Source organism: Merops nubicus, unplaced genomic scaffold (assembly GCF_000691845.1).
Source record: "Merops nubicus isolate BGI_N331 unplaced genomic scaffold, ASM69184v1 scaffold12539, whole genome shotgun sequence".
NCBI lineage: Eukaryota > Metazoa > Chordata > Aves > Coraciiformes > Meropidae > Merops > Merops nubicus.
This window is the reverse complement of record NW_008631721.1, coordinates 1-20,435: the sequence shown is the minus strand read 5'-3', so window position 1 is coordinate 20,435 and position 20,435 is coordinate 1. Positions and strand designations below refer to the sequence as shown.

The window sequence follows — 20,435 nt, the reverse complement described above, 5'->3', positions numbered from 1 at the left end:
ACAAACTTCAAAAAATTCAGTGCCCCTTTGAAAGAATCTCTTTAAAACCACCTTGTCACGAAAGACCCGTTCAGAATGTGGGCGACACGATGACACTAGGATTTCAGAGCCAGTGTTGGACAACAAAACCTGCATCTCAGAGTTGAGCATCAGCTACGTTCTGCTGGATCTCTGCTTGGCTCGCTGTCACTGAGGAACTCTTCCCTCTCTCTCTCTCTCTCAGATACTCTGCTTCTAAAATGTAAACAGTTACTGCTAAAATATAGTACCCCTTTAAAACGAGAACAACTCTGAGATGAGGGTTTTCCTCTCCCCATCTGCTCTGAAAAGCAATGCCCTGCTCGCAAAGAGAAGTATGGAATGAAGTGAAACCTGCTTAAGGTCCTTCTCTCGAGCGTGTTGGACTGGGGGAGCAGGGACTCAGCTGAGCACTCATGCCAGGGGGGGTGCCCTCCCCGTGAGGTGCCAGCCAGTCCTTCAGTGCGCTCTCTCCTCTCTGGTCAGTCTCCTGGTCTCAGTGAGCTAGCAGTGGGCTCTCTCGCGCGCTCCTTTCTCTCTCTCTCTCCTCTCCGTTGGTTGGTTTCTTTCTCCTGTTGCTCTCACACAGTGGTGCTTCAGTTTTAGCAGTGGAAAACAGGTATCCATTTTATTTTATTTTTTTTATTACCCAGAATAAAATGCTGATGAACTAAGCTCCACACAAGCTTAGCTCTTCTTCCTCAACCTGGAAGGGAGAGAGCAGAACAGGCTGGGTTAGGGGGGGGTCACTCCTCTCAAACGCAGCGTTCGGGAGCGTGGCAGGGGGAGGAAGCAGAGGGGTGACCCCCCAGTGGGGTGCCTTACACTCTAATACTGTGACAGTCCCGTCACTCCACCTTGTTGATATGCACGTTCACCCTGGTAAGTAGAGTCCTGTGACAGCGCCACGTCAATCTGAGATTTAAACTCATCACCAAGGTAACTGTCCTGAAAACGAAAGCGTGCGTTAAACCTCCAGCTGGAGTGCTCCCTCTCACCACAGAGCAGCCAGCATCAGCCACAAACTCTGGGGGGTTTTGTTGGAGATTTTTTTTTAGTTTGGTTGTGGGTTTCTTAGGATCTATTCTTTTTACTGCCTAATTTCCACAAATACAAAGCCTTTGGTGATATCTGGCTGTTGAACAGGCCAAGAAGTTCAAAGTTAAGGCTTGAGTTGAAGTCTACATGCAGCATTTAATTTTTATTTATACATTTCACTCAGTCCACCAAGAAGATGAGTATAAATAATGTGGCTGAGTCATTCAAAATGGTTTTAGTTTCCACCCTCCTCAGTTCTAGGAAACAAGGATGTGTGTGCACCCAGATCACCGACACAAAACCCAAGGAAAAGAGCAGACTGTCCATCCAACTCTGCTTACCTGGGATAATTCTGGTTGGGAGAGCCCAGGCTGACTCATCTGTGATGGCTGACTCATGGAGATATACCCCTGAGTCAGTGGACCCTGGGAGAAAGGCTGGGACACCACGTCTTGGCTCGCTTGACTATTTGGAAGGTTTGACTGACTAGTTCCAGGAATCCCAAACCGATTTTTCTGGCGCCCGCCACGACCAGTCTTCCCTTTCGGTGCCCCACGTCCTGGAAAAGTGTGGATCCCAACCAACAGTCAGAAGCCATACACAAACAGGGGAGAATTAACTCATTCTACACAGACCTGACCTCTCCTCAGAGGCCACGTTCTATATGAACTCAACGTAGCAGGGAACTCAAGAGGCAGAACCCCCAGTGTAGGTGGTGTTGTGTTTATACTCCAGACAGTTGGGCTCTGGAGCACATCTGCTGTCATCTGCACTGCTCCCAGAGCAGCCAAACTCATTCTCAGACCTAAAGGGTGGCTCTGGCACCACCTCACCCTCGCCCCATACCTGCAGCTGGTCCGTTTGCCTGGCCAAAGTACCCTGGTGGTGGCATGGGTGGCATCACCAGGTTGAAAGGGATGGGAATGTTCATGGCAGTGACGTGGCTGGGGCCGGCACTGATCATCCCGATCTGGTCGTGGGTCTGGAAGTACATGTTGGATGGGCGGCCTGGGGAGGGGAGGAAAAGCCACAGTGAGCTCAGGCATCCAAAAGGTTCACACATGGATTCATATTCCTGCTTTCACCAGTAAGGGGAGGACTTGTGAGCAAGATAAATCAGCACCAGAAATTCTCAGGATAACCCTGTCACTGCCAAGAACCACCAGTCTTTCTAGCTCACTGTTTACCCCACACTTGGAAATTCCAGAGACTCACCTCACATGTGTTCATCCCTACACAGTTACTCCTTCACAGCACCATCTCAGATTCCTGAAACACTTCTCACACACACACACTCCCTGTCCCCTCCTCCTTCACTTGCTCTGCAGACACCAAATTAGACTGCAGGGCCTTCTATATACAGAAAGCAAAATTCAGGCACACCATGAACACCTTCAGTTCTTAAATTCCCTATTTGTCTGTAGTGGCACTTCAAACACATAAAACTGTAAAAAAATCTGTAAGATGCCACAGCTCAAAGACTAGCTGGGGCAAACAAAATCAATCTAGTTCTGACAGCTCCTTTTACCTTGGCTGCTCCGGTCATAGACAGATCCTGGAATAATGGCCTCACGTGCATCATACATGGCAGTTGTCATGAAACGGGCACCCTGGAAGCAACACAGGGGTTAGACAAAGGCTTTGCATAGAGAACTCTGCACTGCAACTTCAGTGCAAGTTGTTCTGGGGTAAATACCCATCAGAACTCCACAGAGCATGGATATTTCACAAGTGCTGAGGACACTAACCCCTGCAAAATATCCAACTGTCATTTCAACTACATCAGGACAAGAAATAAGATTCTATAGGCAGCCTGTCTGATAATGTGAAACACCTGATGAGTTTTCTATTTTGAGGTTCTGATGACAGTTTTTCCCTTGCCCTATTCCTACCACTGTCCCTCTGACAAGCTTCCCCCCAAATACTACTTATGTTGAAGGCCTAACTATGAAACCTGGGGGTTGAGGATTAAAGTACGATGCTATCAAGTACAGATGCCTGCTGAGCTTGCCATTTCTACACAAACCAGTTACCTTTCATTCTCCTCAGAAGTTCCCCATCATAAAATTTTGCAGTAGAGCAATGAAAAAAGCACCAAAAAGGCTTTTCCAGAGCTTCTAAAGTTTCTGCTTCACTTTGGAACAGCAGAAGCAGGAAGGTGACTGTCACACTGGACTAACCAGGCAACAAAAACGGAAAGTTCAGGGGGTGTGAGGCTATGTGGGTGATTGTTTGTTCCATCCATTTACAGCAGATCAATTGACCCCCAACTGCTTCACACCACAACTGTCTGAGGGCCAGGAGAGGTCAGCTTACTGGGTTGATGGTATTGACCAGCTTCCGGGGCTTGCTGAACTGCATGAGGCTCTCCCGGAGGTTATTCAGTGGTCCCTCCACCAGAACCTTCTGCTCCTTGTAGTAATTCAGCAGGTGATTCCAAAGTGGTTGTTTAGACAGAGCTTTTGGGTTCCCAACAATAATTACTCCGTATCTGGACAACAGCAGAGAAACTGCAATTAACTTGGGACTGAAAATGAAGCCATGTTACAGATTAATGCCAAAAGAGCCTCAAAATCATCTCTTTCACAGCAAATTGAGGCCCCTGGCAGAGGCCACAGTGGTAGGTGTAGGAGACCCTGATGCAATTGTCTTGCTTACAGCAGAGGATTTCTGTAGCATGACCAAACACTGGAAAGGAGACTGCTGCAGCCAGTTTCTCCATTATCACAAACTTCCTTTTGCAGCCTTGCTAAACTCAGTGTCCTCAACCAGCCACCACAGCATACTGGTTGGAAAGCCAACCAACATAGTGTTGATTCCACTTTACCCTTCTCAGTATTAAAATCCACTAAGAGAAGCAGAAGGGTAAAAAATAAAGTTCTCTTGGAGGGACACAGAAGCAGATGAAGGGAAGAATTCTGTCCTGAAAATGAAGGGGAACAACGTGGCAGCTTCAACAGTGGTGACACCAATTGAGATTGTTCCTGAGATCTGTAGGGAATGTGGAAATCATTCCAGACTCCCCAAAATCACATAGGGAACATGCCTGCTACTCACAAACCACAGACCTTGTTAGCTGGATTGCACTGATGCTTTAGCAGATTGAATTAGGTCTCCAGACTAAAGATTTGCCCAGTTTTACTCTACCTTGCTCTTGTGAGAGCGACGTTAAGACGCCTGGGGTCATTCAGAAATCCTATCCCTTGGTGTTCGTTGGCCCTCACACAAGAAAGGATAATGAAGTCCTTCTCTCTGCCCTGGAAGGCATCCACACTTGCAATTTCCACTTCCTGAAAGAGAGGAACACACGTAAATCACGGAAGCAGAGTGCAAAACAGTTATGCTACCAGCAGGCATTGCAAAACACACTGGCTGTGGAGGAGCAGCTTCCATCATTGGACAAAAATGTTATTTTTGTAATGATGAAGGATTTAGTAATTCCACTGGTTGCTACACAGTTTCCCTGAAGAAGAACAGACAGTCTTGGTTTAGGACAAATTACTTTTATGTTCGCTGCTTTCTGGTTCTCACATTTCCCCCATGGCATTTGCTCTATGGAAATTTGCTCTATCCCTTTTTTAGGTATGCTGTCAAAAAAACTTCTGGTTGTTCCAAAACCTTGTAGTAAGGCAGGTCCAAATGAGCACTGCTGCTCCCAGCTACTGAGAAACCTGAATCAGAGGGACAGATCATTCCTGGCAGAAGTTAGAGTATTTCCACCAAGTTTTCTTTCAGTGAAACCACTGACCAAGTTCTCAGTATTGCAAAACAAGAGTATAGTGCACATACAACCCCTCTTGTTTGGAGCTACAAATTTTAGCATTTGGTAGAGGAGTTCCACCAATGGGAGGATCTCTTCCCAAGCAAGTAAATAGTATGACCAGCAGAATTTATGGAGCTTGGGCTCCTGTGTGTCTCCTGGCACAATGAGTTTATCTAGTAAGGCACAAGCTGTCTGAAGCTTTTCCAAAGCTGACCTCTCCCTTCTGTGAGTCCTCAGAGGATGGACTCTTTGAAGACTCCTTTCCACAGACCTTAACAAGGCTCTCTCCTTTATCTGGCCAACTGCTCCCCTGACACTTGCTGGCATTTGAATCCTCCAAAACTCCTCTCCCTCGTCTATTTTCATCACTCAAACCTTAAAGAACTCAAAAATGCCTGAAGAGTAAACAGACTGACATCCAAGAAGCCAGACCAAGAATGAAAATACTGTGAAGTTCCACAATATGACTTTTCCAGCCTCTCTGCATCCAAGTGTTCCCATTCATGCACAGTCCCCATACCTGGTAGAGCTTTGTATGCAGGGAACCACTGAACTGCATGTACTGCACCAGGTAGGATCTCTGACCTTCGTAAGGAGTAATGATGCCAATCTGATCTGGTTTGGCACCAGCCTTCAATAGCTTTGTTGTTATCTTCTCCACATTGGCAGCTTCCGTCCTAGAAAGAGAGGTTTGTTTATTTTAAAATTTCTCCCTACATATACCTGCACCCTCTCAGAACTAAACTACACCTCCTGGAACAGCAGGATTCATGGTGGCCATTGCTCCAAAATGGATCTTCTTAGTAGAGTTAAACATACACATGTACTGTTATAAGATTAAAAAATGTTCCAGCCAGCCATGCAAACAGATCCTTCAGTTGTTTTCTCCTAAAGTTTTAAATATAGAATGTTTTTAATGCCAGTCTGTCAGCCAGTGATTGTACCACTTTTTTGTGCACAATCTGGCTTGTTGCATTCAGTCTTGCACATGCTGTTCATGAAACAGGCTGAGATTAAAAATACCACAGCAGGTATTTTTCCTAACTTGCTCTGGCTTCCCTTCCAGGCACATACAACCAGGAGGAGCAGTGCTTAAAGCTCACTCCTTGAAAAAGAAGTTGAATGTGCAGAAAAGAGAGACAGAAAAAAGAAAATTAAATTCCCACTCCCTTCACACCCCCACCAAAACCTGAGGCTCTGGACTCTGCTTCAGGAGCTATTGGAATTCTGACTCGATCAGCATTTCCTGCTGCCACTCTGGTCAGTTCACTGGCTGGCCCAAATTCATCCCACATATTAGGTATTTGTCTCTCACTCCTACTACCAGTGATGGAAACACACCCCATAACAACTCAAACCCATTTAAGATCTGAACTGCTCCCACTGGAGATGCCTTTTTCTCTTTGTTTACTATAAAGGGAGCCTAGGGCACATCCTGAAATGCAGCTCAGCCTGCACCACCCTTGATAGCAGCTTTTATTAGAAAAGGCACACAAGCAGGTTCAATCATAGCTGTTAAAAGCAAACAACTTCTAGTTAATTTACAACTGCTGCAGAACATAAAGAATCAATAGCACTGGAGGTCTGTGTCCCAGCACACTTGAGGTCTGTGGGTTAGCTCATTTCAAGTGCAGACACCATCCCCCAGAGAAAACAGCTCTTCTTCAAAAACAAAGCTTTTATTTAGCTGTTCCACCTTTGTTCACATAGCATGGCACCAAAAGTCACAGTGACTGGAGGACACTATGAATTTTGTTGCAGAGATTCTGAAGGGTAGAGAAACGTTCCAATACGTGGTCTGCAGCAGGAACTGAGTTACTGCACTTCCCCTTGACCTCATTGATTGTGACTGACCCCAAGGGATGTCACAGGATTAACAACACTAATTTAATAATCTCCCTTACATTTGAGATCCTTAAAATACTTCGTCCCAGTGTAAATTTTTAGCTCAGTGTTGAATTTTGTTTACCTGTTTAAGTAGGAGGTGCCCGAGCTGGCGATTTCTTCTTGTCCTTGTGTAACATAGAAAAACATTGGCTTATCTGGCTGTGGCCACTGGAAATCAAACCCTTTTTTCACACGGTCAGCTGAAGAGCACAAAAAACCAGCAGAATCAAAAAAAGTGAGCACAAACTAACAAGAACACTCACTGTCATATCCAAGCACCTTAAAGACTCAAAACTCAGCGTAGTGGCAATTCTCTTTTTAAGCGAATGCATTAAAAACTCATCTAGATTCAAGAATCCTTTGACTCTCAGCTCTTGCTCACCTGCAGTGACACCATTCTGGAGGGAGCCCTCGTAGAAGATGTTGGAGGGGAAAGCACTGAGGGCGGGGTGCATGCGGTACTGCACCTGCAGGCGGATGGGGCGGATCCCCAGCACCACCAGCCTCTCGAAGAGCGACTGCGACAGCCCGGCCTTGGCAGCCTTCTTACACATCACAACGGGGCCAAGCTGGCAGTGGTCACCCACAAGGATAAGCTGTGGGAAAGAAAAAAGGGTTTAGAGAGTTTTTGTTTTCTGAAGTTTGCTCAATAGCTACGAACAGCAATATCCTACTGTAAAATGTGTTAGGAGCTAATCAGGCTGACTCGTGGTAAGCTTCAGATCTAATCTAAGGCTTATAAACCTTTAGGGTCAACTTGCTTTTCAGCTGATCATTTCTCATGAAATCTTATTCAGTTCCAGACTATTCCAAAAGGACCAACATGGTCTAGGCAAAGATTGTCAGAAATGGAAAACTAACTGGACTAAGACAAAATAGTAATTTAGATGAATATTATGGAAGTATCTTTCATGGAAGGAAAGGATTTTGTATCCCTACATGCCCACACTGCCAATATTACTGCTTGATGCTACTCCTTCTGTTAATAAACTACCTCTTTAATGACAGAGCCCTGGGGCTGTTCAGCTGGAGCAGAGAAGCCTCAGAGGGGATCTGAGCAGTGCTGAGCAAGAGCTAAAGGGCCCCCAGGGAGCAAGAGGCTGGGGCCAGACTCTGGTCAGTGGTGCCCTGTGACAGGACAAGGGGCAACGGGCACCAACTGGAACCCAGGAGGTTCTGTCTGACCAGGAGGAGAAACATCTTTGCTGTGAGGGTGGCCAAGCCTGGAGCAGGCTGCCCAGAGAGGCTGTGGAGTCTCCTGCTCTGGAGAGACTCCAAACCTGCCTGGATCCCATCCTGGGCACCCTGCTAGAGCAGGGGGTTTGGATGGGATGATCTCCAGAGGTCCCTCCCAACCCCACCGTGCTGGGACTGTGTGATTTTACCAAGTCCAAAGGCTCCTACCTGCTTTGCCCCCAGGACGACTGGCACCATGCACTCGGGCTCCGTGGCCTGGGTGCTCTCATCGATCAGAATGGAGCGGAACTGCATCTTGGCAAGTCTTGGATCCCCAGCTCCCACACAAGTGCAGCAGATCACATCCGCGTTCTGAGACAGAAACGCAACCGGGATCAGTCATGGGCTTATCAACAGACAGTATTGCTGTGTGGAAAACTACCCAATACCCCTCTGGAAATGCCCCCAGAAGTTAAAGTGTACTCTGAACTCCATCAGTAAAGGGTAACTAAGCCTCAGGTGGGAGAGGGCAGCTGTGGAAGCTGCTGGACCTGATGGGACGTACCATCAGTAGTTCACGCTCTGCCGTCCGCTTCAGCGCACGGTAACGCTTCTCATCAGCAGATGACAGTTCTCCAGTCTCATCTTTAAGCTGCTGCAGTTTCTGCAGCTCTGGCATGCTGAAGAAAAAACGGAATTCTGCTTTACAGCCTAATTAATGACTTGGTAGGATTACAGTAAAACTCATTTGTGCAATTATGTATGTACAGACACTTGTACGGAACAAAACAGTTATCAAATTAAGCACATACACACCATCATCATTACACAGTTAATTAGTTGTGTCCATCACAACATGTCAGTTGGGTTTTTTTTATCATTCCCCTGCCCCCTCAACTGTTTCTTACCTGTCCATGTTTCTGATCTGGTTATGCAATGCCAAGAAGGATACAGGAGAGTCAATGGCCTCACGACTTTTAGCACACAGGCGAACCACCTTCAGTCCAGTTTGATGGATCTTCTCAGTCAGCTGATCTACAGCTATATTGCTTGGAGCACAGACTAACACAGGCCTTGAAAGCAAAAAGTCAGTCTCAATGAGCTGTAAACTTTTTATCCACTAGACTTTTAAAAAAATCATCTGTTATAAATCATGTCCCCTAAAAAAATAGGCTGGAGAAGAGTATTCTCTGAAATTAGCACAAGTCTTCCCAGAAAAATATACTTCTGAAAAGTCCTTTTGATTCAAGGATATGAATGATTTCATCTTTTAAAATCAAGTTGATTCTCTGTTAATAAAGTAACCTCAGATGAAGATTTAGAGAGAACAGTCTTACCCATTGCCCTGTCTAGCCAGATGATAGACGATTGTGGCTGATGTCACTGTCTTCCCAGTGCCAGGAGGACCCTGAATAAGGCTCAGAGGACGCTGCAGGACAGTCTTCACAGCATAAACCTATAAAAAAAAACCAGTGGGTTTATTGCTGTTTAGCATTTGACACTTAGGAGGTTCCAATTTTGTTCGACCTCTATGCATAAATCCTCTCTCACACTTTGTGTGCAGTAAGGATGAGGTTACCTGAGAATGGTTGAGATCAGGAAGTCCTTGTGCTGTAAAGCGCTTTGGCAACTGGCATTTAATAATGACATCTTCTACCTCGTGACCTAAGAGTTTGTGATAGATGTACCCAGACACTGAAGTCTCATCCACAGCAAATGTTATTAAAGCACTCTGCATTCTGAAACAAGGGAAGGAGAGGAAAAAAAAGAAATCATCAGTTTGACCTGACCAAGCTACAAGTTGTCCTAGACAAAGATTCACCAAACAGATTATAACATCCTGGGGAAAGATTTACATACATTGTTTCCTAACAGAATTAAGAGGCAAACATTAAGACTCTGAGAACCCAGAGCTTGGTCTTCCCCATGTGAATATTATAAAGAAAAAAAATCAGTAGAGAAACACCAACCTTTTACAGAAGCTACAATAGTAATTTTAGGTGTAAGATTTGAAGAAATTTGTACTCAGTACATCTCTTTGAGGATAATGAACAAAATCCTTTCTTAGAACATGCAGTACAGACATGTCTGAAGCCTACTGGCCTCACAGTAGATTCAAACACCTTGAAATTCCAGCTAAAGGGATTCAAAACTTAGGAATACCAACTAAAATTCACAATGTTCAGGAAACTAAACTACTATGCTGGTTTCAGCTGGGATAGGGCTAATTTTCTTCCTAGTAACTGCTTCAGTGCTGTGCTCTGAATGTTAAAGTTTCTTATATAAAATTCTCCCTCAGATGCATTTGCAACAAGCCTTAAGCTTGCTTTCAAAATGAGGAAAAAATAAGTTTGATGGCATTCAGATTAATTCCATTTGTAGTGAAAATGAGGCCTGTTGTTTTATGAAGGAGGAATTATTTGGTCATAGACTTGATACATCAGGCACACTGAGATCTCCATTTGCTAGTGTCAGGGAACAACACATTTTCTTCAAAAATTCCCAAGGAAGGGAAAGGAAAATACATTCTGACTGCACCCACTATCTGCCAGTTTTGAAGTGCTTTTCAGTACCTGTCAAATGAAGTAGACTTCCATACAAAATCCACTTGGAAGTTATGAGTGACCTCCACAGGTGCTCCAACGCTGCTCCTCAGCTCAATGGCTATCTCATCACCATAATCTGTAGAACCTCGTTAAGTAGTAATCTATAGCAAAAATTTGAATTTTATTTTTCCCCCATTTTCTTTTTTTTAGCAGCTCCCCACGACGAATTGAAATTATCTCTTAATTACTTTTGTACACATTTACTGCTGTCTCAGAGAGGCTTCCAGCTTCGATGCAGCCTCCTGAAGGCTCTCTAAGTAAAGGATACTATCAGGAACTTTGATAACATGACCAATTCCTTTCCATAAAGGGGCCAGGTCTCCTTTATACCTCAAGCAGATCTCATCTCCTTGCATAAGACGCATATCTACAACGGAAGGAAAAAAATGCTCTCAGTGTTCACCACCAACCAACCATCCCCCAGCAGAAATCAGAGTTTATCTTGTATCCCAGGCCACAGCTCATGACAGTTCTTTAAACACTGATGTTATTCACCAGGCATAAAAAAGTAAAGACAAAACATAGAATCAAGCTGTCCTTACCCGAATCAGTCTTTGGCAAAGTGAAGTAAGCAATTCTTTTCTTGTTCAAGCCCAGGTCCCATCTGACTGTGATGTTATCTTGGGTCTAATGGTAAAGAAAAAGGCACCTGTTATGTTCTTAAAGAGATGTTTGCCAACTACCACAGTCCTCACTGTTCTACATTTCAAAATAGCAGAGAAATACAAAACTTGCTGGTCTAGTGTCACAGTAGAGACAAGTATCTGTATTTATAGACTGAGTTCAAACCATCTGCAAGAAAATAGTTCTGTCCTACAACAGAGTTGATGAGAAGCAAAGTCCTAATCACCACCTGTGTTATTCTCTCCCCTCCACCTTTAAAACATTCACTAAGCACTTGCACGACCTCGTAACTCAAGTTTGGCTGGAAACTCACACAAAGGTACCTGCAGGCTGTGAGGAAAACAAGAGAAGAGAAGGCAGCCAAGGTGCACTGTGCTACTATAGAATATGGTTCTTGGAGGGAAACTCTGAACACACAAACCAAAGCTCCCCAGTGTTTCAAGCTGTTTTTTAAAACCCCATTTTGAAGGATTTTTCTTTCCTTTCTCTGCTATCAAACATTACTATTAATACTATAATTGCTGTGATGTATGAGAACTGTACTAAAGACATTTACTTCATTTGAGCCTTCCTTCTATGCTGTTAGCAGCAACTATGTGTTTGAGGGGGCTTCTGCCCAGTTCTCTGGTGTCAAACAGGAGTATTTCAAGCCCATTACCTGAGACTCCTTCAGTTTCTTGTCATAGTCTGCCTCAAGCTTGACTAGAGGACCAAATATATTTTGGTATTGATAAGCATCTTCATATCTAAGCAGGACATGCTGTGGTTCTTCATCAACACCAGGCTTTTCTAAGTCCTCAAGGGTTGCAGATGGATTTTCCTAGAATTTAAAGCACAAATGTTTTAAGTACAAACAAATGACAAGCTCTCACTGTGCAACAGGGCTGATAATATCCTGTTTTACTACTCCAGAAAGTTAGAAAGGTATAATAACCTGTTAAAACTCCACCAAGACCTTTTAAGCCATCCTCAGTCACACCAGCCAGGTTTATTAGGCTTTAAAGGATGTACAGAAAAGCCTTCCAAAAGCAGCAACTGCATAGCAAGTGTGGACTAACAGCTCCCTACTCAGCCAGTGATCAGAAAGCAGAAACAAGTGAAAAACTCAATATGGGAAGGAAACTTGTTTCTTCATCTTGCCTGACAGTGCAAACTGAATAAGAGCTGAAGAACTCAAGGGTAAAACTTTCCCACTTTGATATATCATCTCCTGATTTTTTTTCATCCATTCCCAGTTGCACTGCTTGTCAAATCTGCAGCCTTTAAACCTCATGTGACAAGTATGTGCCCTGCCTTATACAGCTCCTACACCAGCTGCTTCATAAAAGCTCAAAACTAGTGCTTGGTAAAACACAACCAGGATTTGAAAAGCAGCACATACCTTCCACAGTTCTTCCAGTTTGTTGATCTGTTGAGCTGTAATCTGACGGGCTCTCAGCTGCTCCTGTTCAGATGGGATCTTCACCAGCCACGAAAGGAAGCAGCGATCCTGGATGAGAGGCTGCCACTGTGAACTGTCCCAATTAATATCCTTTAAACTGCTCTGGCTGGCACATGGCTGCCTGCACAACCAAAACATTGGAAAAATTATTAAATTAGACAAGTGTAAGAAAAAGTCTATTGTGTGAAGTGCAAAAATAGGTTGATGGTGTTTCTTAAAACAACTCAAGTATCTCAGTTAAAAGGAAAGAACAAAACGAGCCAATCCTGCTGGGCCAATTCATTTTTTAGTTCCTATATTTGCTATTTCAACACTGAGACCCCTTGGTATTGGAACTAGCATTTCTTGGGTGTTTCTAGACCTGAAAAATTCAGCATCTAAAGTATTAAATAACATACTCACCTTTGAAAGTGGTTACAGTCCACTAAGACTACACACACATCAGAAAACACTCAGGATTACTTCCTACCTGTCATTTAAACTAGAACTTATTCCAGAGAAAAACACCTTATATTATAAAATACATGGTGACACCATTTAATTAAAAAATATACCATTAAAAAAATGATTTCTGATAGAATCTGTGAGAGAACAATCTCAAATGTAGTCTTGTGTTCAAATGACTAAGAGCTGACAGAGAAACACCCTGTGTAATGGAGTCACTACTCCAACAGGGCTCCAGAGTAACTTCCTGAGCTGATCTGTTAACTCTTCCAAACCTGAAAAAAATCAGTTTAAGAAGGGGAAAACCCACCTTACTTCCATTAAGGGCTGTTTCATCTGTGAAAAATGCTTTTCTGTATAACTAAGACATTTATTCAGCATAATGGAACATTCCTTTATCATGTTATCTACTTAGTGTAGACTTCATGAAGCCTATACAACCACCCAAAGGAAAAAGTGGCAAATTAAGAGTATATGGGTAGAAAATGAAAGCCCTTTAGAAACAAGGTTATGCAATAACTTGCCACAAACATGCCAAAGGCATTCTCTCACCTGCACAGCAAAACAACCACGGAGTCTGCCTTAGCTGGGATAAAGCCAAGGAGAAACACATTACGACATCCACAGTTATAGCACTCCAAGACAGTCTCTCCTAGAGGTCCATCCTTGTGGAGAGTCACCTCTTTGCACTTCGCTCTCACAAGATGATTAACAATGTGGCTGGAAACAGAGAAGACACATTTATATAAATTGAACAGGAAAAGAAAAAAAAAATCACATTTATTCCTAACTTAATAGATCAGAGCTCAGTTATTAAAAGACAGAAAATCCATTTACACTGTAGCAGACAGGGGCAAGATCTCACTCTCTCCAGCCAAGCAAAGGCACTGCTAACACACTTTCAGTCATTTCTCAGTACATGAATGCTTTAAAGTAGATGAGTGTAAAAGAATGTTTTACAAGCTTCCTATTCTTTTTATGTTAGCAGTAATTGAAAGAAGCTGCCCAAAGCTCCAAGGGTCAAGAACATGAGTTCTCCTGTGCTTTGCAGGAGCACAGGAGGGGGCAACAAGCAGCAAAGTCACTTCAGAGAAATTACTCAAGTCTTGCTGAGATCCAGCTCCAAGTTGCTAATAGTGGAAAAGCTAAAGGAGGTTGGAGGCTCACATTTAAGTCACCAGGCTTCAATCATCACCAAAATGTAAGTCACAGTGGTATCATTTCGAAACAAACACTCTAAAACAAGACTGCCATTGCTGTTTCCACCATCTGACTGCTTACCTGCCAGACGTGTTCCCACGCCCGTTACAGAACCACTTCTTGCTGGTGTTGCAGTAAACCACACAGGCAGGGTCATGGATACCACAGTAGCTGGAATGAAAAATGCAGAAACAGGAAGCAGTTGGGTACTTGCTTCTAGCAACATTCCAATACAAGATTTAAACTACTGAGTGGTGTTCAAAAGTAAAGGGAAGTGAAAGTTGGGAACGCGAGCGCTGGTGAGAGCATCGCACAAGCTCCACTCGTGAGTCACAAGCAGTGTGACACTTGCCACCATCACCCTTCCCCCTGGTGTGGCTCAGCCTCCTGCTCCCCAGGGAGGTGAAAGCCCTGCTGGCCACCACAGCTGCCCTGTGTACACACAGGGGCTCACCACAGGGCACCACTCCCCTGCCAGTGACTGGATGTCTCCAAGGAAGTTGCCCTCAAAGCCCCCACATCCTCTGAGCACACACCTCTCACTCACACAAAGTGCTCCTGGCCTCTGGAAGTAACAAACCTGGCAGAGATCAGGTCTCACCTGCAAGCATGCACAGGGAGATCCTTTGTGTAATAGGTATCTTCTTCATCCTCTTCAAAGTTCAGCTCTGCCAGAAGCTGGCTGGTTTTAGCCACATTATCATCCACAGCTCCATTCTGCAGGATGCCATCAGGGCCATTAACCTGAAATACAAGGTCAGTGCTTAAGTTATACAATCCAAACAGACTCCAAAACATGGAGCTGAGGACAGTAATCCCTGCTGCTCAGAGCAGAAACTTGTGTTTAATTTAGAAAAGCTCAAAAGGAAAGAGCAATTCTGGTAAGAGCTGAAACACACACCAGTTATATAATCAATATATTCATTAGCTCCAATTTTACAGGATTATTTAAACTCCAGCTGATAAGGAGAAAGAAGTTAACAAAAGGGGATTGCTTTTTCTGCAGATTATATTTCTCTATGCAGTCTTACACAACACCCAAAATTCCACTTAAACAGCAGTTTCAAAACAGCAGTATCAAACATTTTTACATCCCTTGTTTTATCTACCTGAAAACAAGATCTTCAGTGCATAGGACATTCCCCATCTCCTCCTGCTGTTCTCTATCCACCCAAACAATTCTCTTTGCCCCAAGAGGTATCAGAACCATGACTTCAGGACACTTGGACAATAGAGAGCAGGTAAGCAAGAAGCCTGTCCTCATATAAGCCTCATTAAAAATATATTGAAAAAGTGCAAGAAATAAGTGAAACTGGTTTTCAGCAGTTTCCAGCTCCCCAGGCAGTATCACTTGTTCAGGATCCATTAACTTTATTACACACTGAATCAAACAAGCTTGCAAATTACACCAGGAATGACAGTTGCTGTTGTGTTACTTTGAATTTGTTTTAGCTAGAACACCATTTCCATTAAAAAAAAAAAAATGAGGCCTCCAGAAATTAGCTGAGAATACTGCAGAAGTGCATCAGAACTAGTAACAGCTCCAATTTTCAGGGCACTTCAACTCTGCTGACTCCATCACTGGATTTTTGGACCTGTTTAACCAAGATCTCACTAAAACCTGAGAAGAGACAATCCACCTTGAGTGGACAGTGACTGCAAGGACCAGCACAACATCAGCAAAGCCTCTGGGATGAGGGCTGTGAGGCAGCACCCCTCTCCAAAGCAAAATCAGACATATTAAAACCCCCAACTGTTTCTAAAAGTATTAGGTTAGACAAGATGATCCGAGTATTTATTTCTGAAAATTTTAACTAGCTAATAAATGTCAGCATAAGAATCACTCCAGTCCTGTCTGTCAGCAGGGTATTTTAGTCACTTTTTTGCACTTAAGCATTCAATGCAATTTTTCTGGCATCTGTAACTTAATTCTCTGACAAGAGACAAGAAAGCTGCCTGCAGTGAGAGGAATGCTAAATCTTCATTAAAAGAAATTTAATAAAAGTAGTTGCTGTAGCATTTTAAAGCTATAACTCATAAGCAAATCAAAACAAGCTTACTTCTCTGAAAGGCTCCTTTAGATTCCACACAAGCCAGTTTCAGTGTGGCACATTAAGATTTAACAGCCAATTGCAAGAGTGAAATTTAAAAGTAAGTGTCAACCACTTCACACTTGCCCTCAGCAGCAAGGAACTGAGACTGCACAAGCTTTGTTTCATTATCTTCAAATGAAATGAGGGGTGTTTGCAAAACAGTCTAAACAGTGAAACTTCTTATCGTTGTGACCTCCAAGCACTGGCTGTTAATAGAAAGATCAGCCATGAGGAACCATCAACACAGGACGTGCAAAAGAAACAGAGGAAAACAACAAAAAAAACACCACAAAAAGTTGCAGCAGCATGAAACAAACCCTTAGTGGGATGACCCAAATCCCACCAGCTCCCTGTGTAATGGCATCTCCACAGAGCTCTGAAGATAAATGCCCGTTTGAAATAGCTCGTGCCATGTTACAAGGTGTGAAGATAACTTATTGACCACCCGTGGAACAGGTGGAATGCCAAAGCCTTGAGTTCACCTGCATCTCTCTGAAGCAGAGTATCAGGCATTCACAAGTGAACTGCCATCAGCCAGAGCCACAACACATTCTTGCACACACCAGTCACCAAGTTCAACCAGTATTTTTTGGGTGCTCATAAAAAACCTGCACTGCTGAGCACTAATACAACTGTAAAACTTTTTAAAGGTGGTAAGCCAAGAAACTACAACTGCAAGGTGTTAGTCCTGCAGCAGGTGACCGTGGGGAGCTACACCCAGGGGAGCTCCTGGCCTCTCCAGGAGGCAGGCAGGAGTGATGTCACCTGTTACCATGAAGAGCCAGCAGCGAGCACCGGGCCTTGGCAGGCACACGGCGAGGAAGTGACTCAACTATTGTTCTGAACCCTCCTGTGATGTTAGCCTATGTGCATATGATTAAAAACCTGGCACCAGCAAGTGTTGTATAAGAGAGGGAGGGGGCTTCTCTCCTCTGGAAGCACTAACTGAAACTTCTGGCACAGCAAGTTTAACAGCCACGTGAACGCCGAGGTGCTCGGCACTGCCACCGAGGCACCAGTCCTGCCCCTGGCCCCCAAAATCCTGCTTGGGAGACACAGCCAAGGGCCAGGGAACCACGTCACAGAAAAGCAGATGATGAAATTGGTCATGGCTTCTACTGACTGCGAGTCCCCACAGCAGTTCTGGTACTATCCCAGAAGGACCATCTCAGTTTCTCCAGTGCCTCTGGCTAACACACCCAGCCCGTCAGCAGCCGATGCCCAGGGGAGGGCAGCCACAGCCACAGCCACCTGACCTGCTTCTGCTCTGAAGTGGCACCTTTCAAGCTGGAACAAGAAAACCAACTGCAGCCCAGCAGGTATTTTGCTGGAGGAGCACTCCTCTGACAACCCTGCAGTCCCACCAGCCCTGGCAGTGCACTCCAAAGCTGGGGGACACCCACTCACACTGCCCCAACTCCTCACTTCCCCTCAGGCTCTAGAAAAAACACACACTTCTGGCCTTGCACAGATCACCCAGCTATTTGTTTGTAGATTCTTTACATTAAAACTTCAGGCTCCTTAACACATTATAATCTCTTATACAGACTTGCTTTTCCTTTCAAAGGAAGGAAGGGGATTTTAGTGAGCACATTCAGCCCCACAGTGGTGTGAATTAAGCTGTATTTCCAGATGGGGACCTGAGCAACCAGGAGTAAGTCATTTTGCCAAGACAAAAAGTCTTTGTTAGAACTGGAAATTAAAGCCAGCCCCCATAGTCTAGACCAAAAAAATCCAAGAGCTAACCCAGCCTCCTTCCAGCACTCCAACACATTAACACCATGTGCCTTGTCCATCACAGACTCCTTGAGCATGTGACTGCATCAAACTGAGTCCCTTGCCTGGAAGAGTGGAAAAAAATAAGGCAGGAATAATAGTTTATCTTAAAATACTCAGAAAAATCTACTCCTGTGTTTGATTTTAATTATGTTAACAATGGAAATAGTTTTCTAAAGAGAAACAAGCAGATGTTGCTTCTGCACTACTAACTGCTTACGATCTTCTGTCAATTGGACACTAATCACTTTTAACAACATAAACTATTAAATATACAGTGGGAAAAAGCAGCTCTACCAGACTGCTGAAAGCAACTTCATTTTCTTCAGAAATCCAGGGCTCTGTATTGCTCAACCCACCTTTTCAAACACCAGGACACTGAAGAGGTACCAGAATATGGAGCAGCAGAGTAAAAGTCTCTGGTTCCAATGTTTGTCAGCTTCAAGGGAAGATTATTTATTCAAGTAACTTTAATTATCATCACAGGGACAACATTTAATTAAGCAAAATGCATGTGATAATTTTAGGGCCTTAGAAATTATTATTTAGTACATCCCCTGCCAAAAGACATAAGGAGTTTAATTATTTGTTGAAGGCAGCAGAATTTTCCCCAGAATCATCCAAAACAGCCTCATTTCTGATCTTATCACTGGCAGGACTGTTGAAGTGTACAAGTCTGAACAGCTTCAGGGATCTGGGCTTTGCTGCAGCTTCAGCTCAGGAGGACACTACTCTCAGTACACTCCCAAGAGTTCTTGTTGCAAGAGGTCCATTCCTCCCCCAAAATCCTCCATTTCTGGAGTCAGGATGACCACAGGAGTTTGCAGAAACATTATCAGTGGGCTAGGTTTAAAAAACCCAAACGCTTCCTTCTTGCCAGGACAGATGTTATAGACACACTAGGACCTGAATGTCTTCTCTAGATATTTTTTTTTTCTTTCTACTTCAAAGGCTTTTCAAACATGTTTAGACAAAAAAAAAGGCAAACTAATCCTCTCATCTGGTCTTTTAGCTTATGAGGCTTATTTTGGGGTGGTTTTTCTTCTTTTTCTGGCCTCCTATTCTCTACTGTGACTTCTGGAATGATCACTAAAACTTTAAAAACTAAGTAAGATGATATTAAAACTGTCTTTTTAATCTGTGTACAGTCTGATTGTACACAGACAAGACTTTATTACTAATACTTAATAATTCTGATATCTCAATGCCCCGACTGGATATCAAGTCAACAAAACCAAACCCAAATGCTGTAAGCAAAGAGAAAATAAACAGCCCACGGGGTCACGTCTCTAATTCTGTCTCAAGCACAGGAACCTGGAGCAAGTCACCACACAGTGGCTGCATGCCCAGCACTCCCATCCCCTTCCTGCTGGGAATCATCCAGTTCCTCCTGGGACAAGACAACACCACCCCCAGCACTGACCACACACCTGGAGAGGCTCAGGGACTGGTTCCAGTTTGCTCACCCCTGCCCCCACAGCTCTATCATTTACAGACCCTCATGCATCAGGTTTTGCATGTAAAAGGAAAAAAATCAAGCCCACTCAAGCTACGTTTAGTAGAGACATTAAAAACTTACCTAAAGCATTTCAACACCTCTTTAAACTCATCCTTTAAGACATAGATAACATACAACCATTTATCTGTTAAAAACGGGACTACTCAGGTATTTCTATAGATGTAGTGAAAGTTGGCAAAACATCCCATAATCTTTAAACAGAAAAAAGTCTGACTTTCTAAAAACCACAGAAGAGTTCTTCAGGGTTTTTGGTTTTACTACCAACACAGTTATGATGCAGCACAGTGACAGGTATCTTCCTTAAGAAGGCTTCTTGTGAGCACATAACCCCACTTCCTCCTTCACTTTTACTTTTGTGAGTTGTTAAATATATATAATTTGTCTTCTACGTACCAGCCACCAAGATTATATTAATTAAAAAAAACAAACAAGTTTTCAAGTTGTGAGGAACCAGACCTCTGTACTTTTATCTCAGTCCATATCGACTGTCACTCCCACAAAAAACCAAAACAAACCAGCCCAGCAACCGTGCAGCAGAAAAAGTGGCAAAGAGATAAGGATAAAAAAAAAGTAAAAGACCTAAAAGCGTATTTTGCTTTTAGTCAACTTTTTAAGAAAAAAAGTTAAAATAACGCTGAATTTCCGCAGTACCAACTTTCGATACTCAAATACTGCCGTGACCCACGTTTTAAAACGGGAAAGAACCCGAGATGACATCCAGAAGCGTTTCTTTCCGACTCCAACACCGCACCGAAAAGCGGCCCAAGTGTCGCGACACAGTCGCGGGGCCCGCCGGCTTTCCCGGAGCACGACCGGCTGCCAGCCCGACTCCCAGCGCATTCTCCCCTGC

General features: G+C 43.8%; 1 protein-coding gene across 1 annotated transcript; it reads right to left on the bottom strand.

The window, feature by feature from the left end:
- On the bottom strand, window positions 1–14,941 carry UPF1 (UPF1 regulator of nonsense transcripts homolog (yeast); the record flags this gene model as incomplete). The annotated part of the gene is made up of 23 exons (XM_008947678.1): window positions 1–724; window positions 844–966; window positions 1,398–1,615; window positions 1,903–2,064; window positions 2,585–2,666; window positions 3,373–3,547; window positions 4,204–4,346; window positions 5,340–5,496; window positions 6,789–6,906; window positions 7,089–7,302; window positions 8,111–8,254; window positions 8,448–8,562; window positions 8,791–8,955; window positions 9,220–9,338; window positions 9,462–9,621; window positions 10,456–10,564; window positions 10,757–10,855; window positions 11,031–11,115; window positions 11,771–11,932; window positions 12,494–12,674; window positions 13,550–13,717; window positions 14,279–14,368; window positions 14,799–14,941. Coding segments are annotated over 22 exons (3,129 nt in total), but the record flags the coding sequence as incomplete, so codon positions are not given.
- Window positions 14,942–20,435: the final 5,494 nt, after the last annotated feature.